A 12812-nucleotide genomic window follows, 5' to 3' on the forward strand; every position below is an offset into this window, starting at 1 on the left:
TATTTTAATTTTCCAACGAAACTTGTAAATCTGTAGTTCCTGAAAGTCATTGCAGCGCGGGAGTCATCTCTGTAGATGTTTTACAAAAGAGTCACTTAAACCAACATACAAACGAACAGTCGGGTCTACGGCTCCCCCTAAACCACAAAATGTGATTTTTCAAAGTGTTAATCCGCTTTAGAGGTGTCGTAGCTGTATTTTTAAACTTTAGACAGAGCCCGGCGAGCTGGTTTCCCCTGCTTCCAGCCTTTATGCTAAGCTAACCGCTTCCCGGCTGTAGCTTCATATTCACCACACAGACGTGGATGTTACCGACCTTCTCATCTTACACTCGGAGCAAATAAACACACTTTATCTGTTCCATTAATGCTGCGTTCACGTCATATGGGAGTTACAGGAAACCTGATTAATGCGTTTCCATGCTGAAAGCTCCAATAGATCCAGCTTTGCACCTGGAAATACGGCGCTGCCTAAAGAACCAAGCGAACACAGACTCCTCAAACTGCCCCAAGTTTGTCGCTCAGGGTAATTAAACTCAGATTTAACGCATAGTGCTATATTGTCAGCGCACAGTATTTTTAACTCTCACACACTCAGCATGCGCAACGGGAACTCTCCGAAGTCGTAAACATTTGAATCTTCCTCATCGCACCCATCCGTCACACAAGACCGGGATTCACCACGGACCCCTGAACGCGGCGCGAGGCAACATAAAGTTTGCCAGTTTATTTTCTGTGAAATTCAAGGCAAAGTGGGACTGAGCGCCGGCGCAAAACACAGATGAAGTAAAGTAAAATGTGAAGTAAAACAAAATGTTTTACTTTATGCAAATGAGGGCGACATTCGCCTGCCGGGTAGCGTTTATTTCCCCAAAAGAATGACAATGAAAACAGCGAGGCAGCAGAGGGACAGGAAGTTCAGTCTTTACCTGCTGCGGAGGAGAACACCATCATTGTAGTTTCTGGGCTCCCTCTTGTAGGTCCTCTGCCTCCAAGACTACAGGTACGAACGAAGTGCTGCTTGGCACAAACTGCTGCCGGCGGGTTTTTCACCGTCAGAGCTCGTACCTGTCGATCCAGCCCGGACCGCATTTAAAAGGGAAATAAACTCAAAAAAGGAAACTTCATAGGTTTGTTCACATTTTTTAATTTTTTTTCCTAAAGAGGGTCGTCCTCTTTTAGATGAACAAAACATTTCATCACTTTTTAAAAAGTGTTTCCGAGTCAAGACCGAACAGAAAGACGACTGATAACAAAACAATAAATACTCTGTGAAGCCTCCGAGCAGAGCGAAGATTCCTGTGACTTCCTACTATAACATAACAACCACGAAGACGGTTGGTACAAACATGTCAGACAGTGTAAACCTGGTGCGTGATGCTGTCAGGGCGTGTGCTACACCACCCTGAAGGAAGAAGCCGATTGATGTTTTCAACAACACCCAGTCCAGTTAATCAGTACAAAGCTAATGATGGTATGATTATTAATTGTATTCTCTGGGCGTTATGATCGAGATACTATTAATACCCCAAAACGGGTAATTTAAGTAAAAAAAGCAAAATCTACTGTCATGGATAAACCAGGAATAAAAAACGAATTCCCTTTAGGACGCCTTGGTGGGAAGTGACGGACGTCGGCCAGAGTGATGGAGGCCGAGGCGTTGGCAGGTCGTGATGGAAGGAGAGGTCCACATGAGGAGGAGGAAGAGGAGGAGGAGGAGGAGGGTGTGGTTTCCTCTCGATCCTCTCATTCTATATCGTCCTCGCTCAGACTCTGTGCACTCACGATACGCTGCAGGAGCAGAAAGCAAACACTCAGAGCTTCGTGGTTAAAGAACACATGAAAGAATGAACAGTGCGGAAGCAGCCAGTCAGGATGAAGATGGATAAGCAGGTGGTTTGTTGAGGTTTTTGGGCTAAATCAAAAAAATGTTGTCTGTTATTTTAGCAGAATGTCGTTTGACAGAATACACCACACTTCTTCTGTGGAAGCTGATCCAGATAAAGGGAAGTGTTTACCTGGCTGATGCTGGGCAGCTTGGTGAGCAGCATCTGGAAGACGGGCGGCGGCAGAGTCTGCTGCAGCACCTGCAGCAGCTGCTGAGGCTGACCACACACCGCGATGGCGTTGGTCAGGTGGTCCACACCTTTCTCATAGTCTCCTGTGGAGCCAAGCACAAACACGAGACATAGAGACTCGCACAGACGCCACGGAAACCAATGTAAGGTAAAGATCGAACTGCGTGGAGGCGTTACCCTGAGCCAGCAGCTCCTCCCCCAGCTGGATCTCCTCCAGGAAGAACTTCTGCACCGCCTCAGCGTCCTTCAGGTCTGGGAGCTGCAGGACAAACAACAGTCAGCCACAGGAAGTCGATTTGACAACTCTTCTCTCTGGTTTTCTTTTTGGGTCTCTGTGCGGGATGTCACTTCACGTGAGCCAGTTGAACTTGAGCACCGGGAGCTGCATGCTGGGAGCTGCATGCTGGGAGCTGCATGCTGGGAGCTGCACGCTGGGAGCTGCACGCTGGGAGCTGCATGCTGGGAGCTGCATGCTGGGAGCTGCGCGCCGGGAGCTGGGAGCTGCACGCTGGGAGCTGCACGCTGGGAGCTGCACGCTGGGAGCTGCGCGCTGGGAGCTGCGCGCGCGGGGAGCTGGGAGCTGCATGCTGGGAGCTGCATGCTGGGAGCTGGGAGCTGCATGCTGGGAGCTGCATGCTGGGAGCTGCATGCCGGGAGCTGCATGCCGGGAGCTAGGAGCTGGGAGCTGCATGCTGGGAGCTGCATGCTGGGAGCTAGGAGCTGCATGCTGGGAGCTGCATGCTGGGAGCTGGGAGCTGCATGCTGGGAGCTGGGAGCTGCATGCTGGGAGCTGCATGCTGGGAGCTGCGCGCCGGGCTGGGAGCTGCATGCTGGGAGCTGCATGCCGGGAGCTGCATGCCGGGAGCTGCATGCTGGGAGCTGCATGCTGGGAGCTGGGAGCTGCATGCTGGGAGCTGCATGCTGGGAGCTGGGAGCTGCATGCTGGGAGCTGCATGCTGGGAGCTGCATGCCGGGAGCTGCATGCCGGGAGCTAGGGAGCTGGGAGCTGCATGCTGGGAGCTGCATGCTGGGAGCTAGGAGCTGCATGCTGGGAGCTGCATGCTGGGAGCTGGGAGCTGCATGCTGGGAGCTGGGAGCTGCATGCTGGGAGCTGCATGCTGGGAGCTGCATGCCGGGAGCTGGGAGCTGCATGCTGGGAGCTGCATGCCGGGAGCTGCATGCCGGGAGCTGCGCGCGCGGGAGCTGCGGCGCGCTGGGAGCTGCGCTGCTGGGAGCTGCGCTGCGCTGGGAGCTGCATGCTGGGAGCTGGGAGCTGCATGCTGGGAGCTGGGAGCTGCATGCTGGGAGCTGGGAGCTGCATGCTGGGAGCTGGGAGCTGCATGCTGGGAGCTGGGAGCTGCATGCTGGGAGCTGCATGCTGGGAGCTGCATGCTGGGAGCTGGGAGCTGCATGCTGGGAGCTGCATGCTGGGAGCTGGGAGCTGCATGCTGGGAGCTGGGAGCTGCATGCTGGGAGCTGCATGCTGGGAGCTGGGAGCTGCATGCTGGGAGCTGCATGCTGGGAGCTGCATGCTGGGAGCTGGGAGCTGCATGCTGGGAGCTGCGCGCTGGGAGCTGCATGCCGGGAGCTGCGCGCCGGGAGCTGCGCGCCGGGAGCTGCGCGCCGGGAGCTGGGCGCCGGGAGCTGGGAGCTGCGCGCCGGGAGCTGGGAGCTGCGCGCCGGGAGCTGGGAGCTGCGCGCTAGGGAGCTGCATGCTGGGAGCCGGGAGCTGCATGCTGGGAGCCGGGAGCTGCATGCTGGGAGCCGGGCTGCTGCATGCTGGGAGCTGGGAGCTGCACGCTGGGAGCTGCACGCTGGGAGCTGGGAGCTGCACGCTGGGAGCTGGGAGCTGCATGCTGGGAGCCGCATGCTGGGAGCCGCATGCTGGGAGCCGCATGCTGGGAGCTGTGCGCCGGGAGAAAGGGGCTTCTTGCCAATCAGCTCATCTCTGAACCCTCCATCAAACACCTTTGTCCAATAAGGAGCCAGATAAAAGCAACCAGCTGCTCACTGAACTTTGAAGTATACTCCAAACAAAGGCTATTATCGACCTGCTGCTGATTACATTGCTGCACTGTCATGGGCACAGTTAGTAATTTGTCATTTTTAATTGGTTGCCGAGCTTCAAGATGGCTTGGTTTAGTCTCTGCTAAATTATGAGCCAGCTGCAGAGGAACTGCGGGACAGACACCAGGAGAGAGCCAGAGCAGCAGAATTAAATATGGCCGCCTGTCATTTTACCAGTACTTCCAGCGCTGTGACGTCAGGCAAACCACCACACTGTGTTAGAGTCGGAAGTGAATCTCTCAAATCAAGCTGAGCTCTCCGTCCAGCTTTACTGATCCACCCTGAGGTCAGATATCTCCGAGCTGACAAAACATTTACCCAGAGGTGCGTTGAGTTTTGATTTCCGTACCTGCAACTGAATAACCTAAACACGACCGAGTGAATGGCAGGAAGCTCTGCCGCCAGACAAAGTTCAGGGCAGAATAACACACACGATGAAGACACTGAAAGTCCTCCATGAAATAAAAACGAATAGTGGGCGACTGCTGAAACTAAGCGTTGTATTCTTTCGTTTGTATCTTTACATGCTACATGTTTATGGCCACTGGCATCGAGCCACAAGCTGTCAGAATAATACAGGAAGTGAAGAGGTTCTGCCTTTTAAAATAAAAGCCTAAAAATATTACTTGTAGAAGTGTTATTACACATTCAAACCAAACTTTGTCATCTGGTGTACTGTATTAATGTTATTACATGATGTGAAGAAGAGAGAAACAAAACGTCACCGATAACAACGATATTGTAAAAGTACTAAGAGAGAATTGTTTGGTGACTGTTCAAGTAAAATATTACATTTTTGAATCACTGAGAAATATTTTACTATATTTTATACCTAAATGTGTTTTTCCCCTCACCATAAAGCGCACTGATTTGTTGGTGATGTCTGGGAAGTGTACGGAGACGGTGCTCACCTTTGCCAGGCCGGCCCTCTCTTTGGCTGCCTTCTGCTTTCTCCTCCCTGCGACAAAAAAACAAACAAAAAACAAACACCACATTCAGCCAAGAGTCCAAATTATCGCCCTATCACTAAATTAAAAACCACCACCGATTCGCCAAGAATCAGCCACAGCACACAACTCCACGTAAAACTCCAAACCTTTGTTTTCGTCGTGGTTGTAACTGTAAGCGACAGCTGATGTCTCGATTGTCTCTCTGCACATATACTATGATATCGCCCAGCGCCTTTATATCCCTTCATAAACTGGAGGCTCTGAATACAATAATGGACCGCACGAGACTAGTGAGTGTTAGCTGGTTCTCTGCCCACAGTGACAACAGGCTGAACCGTCACCATTCCCTGAGTAACACCTTAATCTCAGCATCACCGGCAGGACAGTGATGCTGAACCGATGGGTAACCGACCTCGTGTAAAAACAGCTTTACGAAGGAGTCAGGACAGAGGAGCGGAAAGAGTTCATCTCATACTGTTGTATCTTAAATAACAGGACGAGTGATGCAGGTTCGCAGTCTCCAACAGTGAAGGAGCTGAGTTGAGGGTTATTCTACTGTTTAGCAGTAAAGTATTAAAATCAGATCTTAGTTAATTAATATTTACACTCATCACTCACTGCTGAGGTGCCCCTAAGCGAGGCTAGTATTGTGACGGTGTGTAACTGTGAGTATGACCTAGGGTGAGTGTTTGTAATTAGCAAACCCTTCAATTTAACAAAAAAACACACCAAACTCCATTAAAAAATCTGTTAATTTAACATGACCTTGCTTGGATCCACAAGGTGAATACCAGATTGAATATGACATGAGGTATTTTAACAACATTAAGGAGTATCTCTTCAATTCAGCACCCATCATCTTACTTCAATGACACATCCACTTTGACAGTTTGCTGATTACTTAATCGTTCACTTTTAATAAAACTGCTAGCAGCTGCTAGAAAGGGTATGCCATCCATGTTCATCCATGAGTTATTTGCAAACCAGAGTTTGTGAGTTCAAGAACTGACACTTGCGGGTCAACAAAGCAATATACAGACAAATGTTACAGCCAGGTCTCACCACACATTCAAAACTCAGGTTTACAGTTTTTTAAAGTTTGAAAAGATTAGGAAAGGAAGGAGCTGTGCTGAAATCTTATGGAGCAGGGGGACAGTCTTAAAAAAGTGGCATTTTCCTTTAACTGGTGTTGGTTGGTTGGTCGACTATAAGCCGAATTAACCCGGAGACCTTGTGGGCTTGTGTGCGGTCTTAAGTATGCACTGCCAAGTATGTTAACGGTCAGGTAATGAGAGGACATTAAAAACGTCTGATAACTGAACGGAGTTCGGCGTGAGAGCGCGGACTACGGAGCCTTTGAGACAAGCTAACCCTGTGACAGCCTTAGCCGGCAGGCTAACCCAAACCGAACCGAATCGAACCACACCGGGCCGGATTCTAGCTCCTAGGCCCGATGAAGGTGAGGAAGAAGAGGTCAACACTCACGTTCTCGCAGTCTGTTCTTGAAGTTGGGGTCACTCCGTCTTTTCCTGTCGAAATAGATGCAGTAACCGACGAGCAGAGCCCCGCACACCCCGGCGGCTAGCGCACTGGTCTTACCGCCCATCATAACTCCCGGGACCCGGTCGGTTTGACGAGGATTTGGGGTTAATTTACCGTTTTTTCTCCGGTGGTCGGTTTATGTCAGGGAGCTGGCGGAGCGGCTCAGGGCAGGAAGGACCCGGAAGGACCCCGCCGTTTGACAGCTTGTAGCCGTCTGTAGAATGCCTGACTGGAAATGTGAATAAAATGAATATTTCCACAGTTAAAGACGCTGTAAACGAGCTAATGGTGGACTGTTTGAAGAAGGGTCAGTGTTCAGAAATAGTTTATTTAAAAAAATGAACAGGCCGCACACATAGATTATGACATTTATCACACGATCTTTACATGCAGGCTATGTACACGATAAACGACCCAATAAACCATAAATATGACACTGTAGAAATGTAATACCCTGAATAACCCACTTCTCTTTATTTCTTTAAATGTGTATTAGACTTTTGTGTTGCTGCTGCTCGGGTTATTTCCTGTAAAGTGTTCTTTACAGGTTACAAGCCTCTACGTTGTTGACAAATGTGAATTTAAAAAATGTATATGCAACGCTGAACACGTGTGTCTCTGCAGCTCCTGTCTGACAGTCAGGAAAAGGTATTTGTATGGCGAAATATTTGGTGATATATATATATTTTTTACAACAAATAATATTTTAATAACATTTTCTAATTAATTTCTCACGGTAATTGTGCAGCCAGAGCTGTAGCCAGGATTTTAAAAATGATGAGTCTAATTTCCCCCATGCAGTTTAATTTAGAAATTGACTAGCAACCAAAAAGTCTGTAACGTTTTCTTAATTTTTTAAAACATTGTAATGACTTTAACTGTTAAATAATATATTCTCTTTAGAAGAGAAGTCGCGTTTTCATATTTTTGGGATCTAAAAACAGTTAAATCTAAGAATATTGGCTAATATTAAAAGTTTCAGAATCAGCCTTAAAAACCCATCCTGTGTAATGTGTGTGTACGTGTATTATGCAGGTTGTTAAATCCCCCAAACTGCCAGAAATAACACAGAGGACATGTCCTCTGAGACAACAGTGCTGACCTCTGACCTTCTGTAAAGGCAAGTCTGTCACTGTTAAACAAGAAAACTAAATGAGATTTTATACTGAAACAACAACAGCATGTGTAAACACAAGCTGCAGGAAATAAAACCCAGGTAACTGGTGATGATATGATAATTGTTGGATGTGTTTTTATTCCGCTGATAATAATTCATTTGTCTGACTTGTTGCTACATGCTGAATTACAATTTTGAGCCAGAAATTAGTTTCTCATGAAACTTTGTCATGAAATACAACTTCTGTGTAAACCAGGCTTTTGTGTTCAGTGTTTGGTGCTCAAGTCACTGCTTACTCAGGCCTTGTGTTCAACAACTAGTTTATTTTACAGTTTTTATTTTACAATCACATATTTGCAGATAATAATAATCCATCTTACAGACAACAACACAAAAACAACAAAACAAATACAAATTGGCAAAAGTAACTAATCAAATTAATCAATTAATTAAACAAACAAACCACTTTTCAGACAAAATAGAAAGTTCAGTTAGCATCTATTCCATTAATTAACGTTGTCCATTTGCTGCTGGGCAGGTAGAGTCCAAACTTTTAATGCCCAACAAAACAATGACACATACTGTATTCTGTATTATAGACATGCAACAGGCCTTACTCTTAAATGAAGCTTCATGACACAATGAAATATTCAGCAATATGTTTTCTGTGGCTGCACATCTAATAGAAAATGTTTAAAAATCTAGATATTTGGCAGCATTTTTTACAAATTTACTCAAAATTCATCTTGACATATTTAAGGCCTTTAGAAACAGTGATTTCTTAAAATAATTGTGGGTTTAAAAGAGGTTTAAAGAGACATTCTCCACATAAAGTGTGTCATGATGGAGAATGAATGAATACTGCATCAAATTAATGTATTGCCGATGTAATGGGATACATATAATAATATAGGAATAAATCAATACATGAAGTAAGATAAATGATTAGTTTACTCTGACAGGAGAGATGATCAGAGGTGCAGAGTTTTTACCACCATCATTAAGACAGGGACAGAAGTATGGGAAGAGTTTCTCAGTGAAGGAGCAGCCAGTAAAGCAGTAGATAAGAGCTGCAGCATCTACGTCATAAAAGGAGACCAGACCCTCCTCATAATCCACAAACACCCCCACCTTCTGAGGCTGAGACTTCAGAGAGAGATCGACTGGAGGGTCATTAAGAGCTTCATACTCATTTCCATTTCTCAACCATATAGTCCAGTTACCATCCTCAGGGCTCAGTGTGATGTCTCCCTTCCTGTTGATCGACTCTCTGCACACTCCTAAAGTCCATTTAGTCTTTCCTTTAACCTGAACCTCAAAGTAAAATCTGCCTGAAGAGAAACTCTGCTTTCCTAAAACACAGAGACTGGTAGAAAATCTCTCTGGATTGTTTGGAAGTTTCTTCTTCACATCACCATGATTCACTTGTTTCCCATCATCAGACAGGATGAGACTGCGATGTGCTGTATCAGGATCAAGAGTCACATCCACTGCATACTGCTGGACCCTCTTCAGCCCTGCTTCAAGCAGCTTCTTCATCTGTTTACTGAGTGTCTCCTCCAGCTGAGCCACAGCTCTCACCACAGTCCCCTCATATGATGGTGGAGGGACGCTGACCTCTGTCCAGTCCTTGGTGGGTGGTGGGTGGTGGGTGTTTAGGGACTGGAAACTCTGGAGAAGATGGAGGTGGTCTTGAGAGCGTGAGAGCTGCTCCACCTCAGTCCTTCTCTTCATCAGCTCAGAGATTTCCTGTTCCAGCTCTTTGATGAAAGCTTCGGCCTGTTTCTCTGTTGTTTTCTGCTTCTCTTTGATCGTGTGGATGAGATTGGCCTGGCCTCTCTCAACAGACTCCTTCAGAGAAGTGAAGACCTGAACACCTTCTGCGATCTCTCTGTCTGCATCTTCCTTACAGAGGTCAACCGAGCGTTTGATCTCCCGAATCTTCAGTCGTCTCTTCTGGATCAGCTGCTGAAGTTCAGCCTCTGTCTTCCCCAGCTCGGCCTTCTTTCCTTCATATCCTTCCTTCAGAGGAACAACATCATGTGTCTTGTGGTCTAAAACAGTGCAGAGCATGCAGACACATGTCTGGTCGGTCTTACAGAACAGCTCCAGAGGTTTATCGTGCTTCGTACACATCCTGCCTTCCAGGTTCTCCACAGGGTCGATCAGCTGATGTCTTTTCAGGCCTGACATTGTCAGATGAGGCTCCAGGTGAGTCTCACAGTAGGAGGCCAGACACACCAGGCAGGACTTCAGGGCCTTCAGTTTGGTTCCAGTGCAGACGTCACAGGGAACTTCTCCTGGTTTGGACACTTGTGTCTCTGAGCTGCTGCTGCTGGCTTCCTGTTGAGCTGACTGTCTAAACTGAGCAGCCATCTCAGAGATGAAAGTGTTGACCTGCAGCTCAGGTCTTGTGTAGAAAAGCTTTTTACACATCGGACACAGGCACCGGTCGTTAGTATCCCAATGTTTAGTGATGCAGTCTTTGCAGAAGTTGTGTCCACATGATGTGCTGACAGGATCAGTAAACACATCCAGACAGATGGAGCACAGAAACTGATCTTCAGATCGCAGATAGTTCACAGCAGCCATATCTACACATGTAGTGTGAAAGAGAAGAAAAACATTTAATTCAAAATACAGTTTTAATTATTTGTTTAAAAAGAAAGAAGTGTGATTACTGTTATTTTATTTATAACACATGATATAAGCTAAAGTAATTTTGAATCATAGATAATGTGATAGTTTGATAGGGATGGGGATAGTTGCATCAGGCCGAGCTGTGAGCATCCACGATTTTTTAAGTCGTGCTGGCAAGCTCAAGCTGTCTACGCTGGCAAAATAGCACCAAATGTGTTCATATCCCGTTGTGTAGTCCGATTTGTATTGAAGAATAGCATTGCTAACAAAGCTCTTGATGGCAAACACATTGCATTTCCTCTTGCTGCTTCACATTAAAAGCCTCCTGCTGGTTCGCTGGTGGAAAGCTTTTATTGTGAAACAACCAGAGGAAGTAGAATGCAAAATGGCTGCAGGAAGCGATCAGTAAACAGTAACAATATCAGGAAAGTTGGAGTGAAGCTAAACCTCAGAGATTCAGTTACAAGTTACTAAAGTCCTGAGAAGTGACACAGAGAGACTGTTTAAAGCAGTTAAAGTGGGCTACTGTATAGTGGGCCTGTGGACAAACAGCCATAGTTATATTTTAACCAAGTATGAAATGCAAAGAGTGGAACTTCCTGCCTGAGTAGAGCTGAAGTTTTGTGTTAATCCTGGTTGCTGAAACTGTAAATATGATCAGCTGTACTCACCAGTGTTTGGCAGAGACTCTGCTGTGTTGCTGAGAAAGACCTGATGAACTCAGTTTGAATTTTCTTTTAGAGAGAAACAGATTTGTCTCGACTGCTGCGTGGCTGCCACTCTGACAAACTTTACTTTCATTTCTGGAGTGTGACGTTGAAGCTCTCCTCTTTCCAGTGTTGCTCCGCCTCTTACTGCAGCTCTGTTGGTTTTGTTTCCTCCCTCTGATTTACATGATTATTGGGAAACACCTGGGTTTTCTCTGAGTAATATGGAGCAAAGCTGGTACTATACCTAACAGGTGTGAGGAGTAAGGTATGTGAAGAGGTGTTGCTGACCTTAATTCAGGGTTTTACCTGACTCAAAATGGGCCTTTGGAGGGTGGCAGCATCTGTTGACCCTGCTGATTGGCCAGCCCTGTCAGATAAGGTGAGAGCAGCGTTTGTCAGCAGAGGTCCCTACGAGTTAAAAGAGGATTTTACTTTGGATGGAAGAAGTTGCCACCAGCACATCTTCCATAGGAAACTAATAAATGGGGACAAATGAAGAGAAGCTGGCTGATGTATTCAGAGAAAAACAACAGTCTTTGCTGCTGTTGCTGCAAGCTCTTCTCCCAGAAGAATTACACACTGATCACCGCAGGACTTGACGACTGGACAAACTGTACTGCTTAACACGTTACCGGTTGATTTGATCATTGATTTGGTTTTTGTTTTCTTTTGTGCAATACTTGTTGTTGAGTGCTGGTTATTTTTAACAGTTGCTTTAGTTTTTTGTCCATAACAGTATTAGTATAGTGTTTAGTTTATTAAAGAAATATAATATTTAATTACATTTTAAAGTAATAAAGGATAATGTGTGTTTCATAGCAAGGTGTTTTAGTTTCACTTTTAATTCACAGTGCATTATCGTGTGTGTGTGTAGGATGGAAGGAGATGCAGGGTTATGATATATTCCGGTTAGGTCTGAGGTAAGCAGTGCACATGGAGGCATGGCTAAGGATTTGGTGGCCGGGGCGTTCATCCTGAACAGATACATGCCTCTATGTTGTTGACAAATATGAATTTAAAAATGTATATGCAACGCTGAACACGTGTGTCTCTGCAGCTCCTGTCTGCCCATTCAGGAAAAGGTATTTGTATGGCGAAATATTTGGTGATATATATTTTTTTACAACAAATAATATTTTAATAACATTTTCTAATTAATTTCTCACGGTAATTGTGCAGCCAGAGCTGTAGCCAGGATTTTAAAAATGATGAGTCTAATTTCCCCCATGCAGTTTAATTTAGAAACTGACTAGCAACCAAAAAGTCTGTAACGTTTTCTTAATTTTTTTTAAATCATTGTAATGACTTTAACTGTTAAATAATATATTCTCTTTAGAAAAGTTGCGTTTTCATATTTTTGGGATCTAAAACCAGTTAAATCTAAGAATATTGGCTAATATTAAAAGTTTCAGAATCAGCCTTAAAAAAACCCATCCTGTGTAATGTGTGTGTACGTGTATTATGCAGGTCGTTAAATCCCCCAAATTGCCAGAAATAACACAGAGGACATGTCCTCTGAGACAACAGTGCTGACCTCTGACCTTCTGTAAAGGCAAGTCTGTCACTGTTAAACAAGAAAACAAAATGACATTTTATACTGAAACAACAACAGCATGTGTAAACACAAGCTGCAGGAAATAAAACCCAGGTAACTGGTGATGATATGATAATTGTTGGATGTGTTTTTATTCCGCTGATAATTCATTTGT

At 45.7% G+C, this 12812-nt stretch overlaps 4 protein-coding genes across 10 annotated transcripts in view; 1 reads left to right on the forward strand and 3 right to left on the reverse strand.

The window, feature by feature from the left end:
- LOC122873028 (NACHT, LRR and PYD domains-containing protein 12-like) overlaps nucleotides 1-12812 on the forward strand; it is a 1034258-nt gene that overhangs the window by 842833 nt on the left and 178613 nt on the right. The window lies entirely within an intron of this gene.
- Nucleotides 1-12812, reverse strand: part of LOC122873033 (NACHT, LRR and PYD domains-containing protein 3-like) — a 573599-nt gene that overhangs the window by 549803 nt on the left and 10984 nt on the right. The gene's annotated exons all lie outside the window — the stretch shown is intronic.
- tomm20b (translocase of outer mitochondrial membrane 20b) lies at nucleotides 1127-6819 on the reverse strand. The gene is made up of 5 exons (XM_044189419.1): nucleotides 6580-6819; nucleotides 5056-5102; nucleotides 2255-2336; nucleotides 2018-2160; nucleotides 1127-1790 (listed from the first exon to the last, which is right to left on the reverse strand). The coding sequence occupies exons 1-5, from the start codon at nucleotides 6701-6703 to the stop codon at nucleotides 1746-1748; spliced, it is 441 nt and encodes a 146-aa protein (XP_044045354.1). The 5' UTR covers nucleotides 6704-6819; the 3' UTR covers nucleotides 1127-1745.
- On the reverse strand, nucleotides 7874-11216 carry LOC122873063 (E3 ubiquitin-protein ligase TRIM39-like). The gene is made up of 3 exons (XM_044189377.1): nucleotides 11065-11216; nucleotides 8695-10347; nucleotides 7874-7982 (listed from the first exon to the last, which is right to left on the reverse strand). The coding sequence occupies exon 2, from the start codon at nucleotides 10343-10345 to the stop codon at nucleotides 8699-8701; it is 1647 nt and encodes a 548-aa protein (XP_044045312.1). The 5' UTR covers nucleotides 10346-10347; nucleotides 11065-11216; the 3' UTR covers nucleotides 7874-7982; nucleotides 8695-8698.

This window comes from Siniperca chuatsi, linkage group LG3 (assembly GCF_020085105.1).
Source record: "Siniperca chuatsi isolate FFG_IHB_CAS linkage group LG3, ASM2008510v1, whole genome shotgun sequence".
In the NCBI taxonomy this organism is placed as follows: Eukaryota; Metazoa; Chordata; class Actinopteri; order Centrarchiformes; family Sinipercidae; genus Siniperca; species Siniperca chuatsi.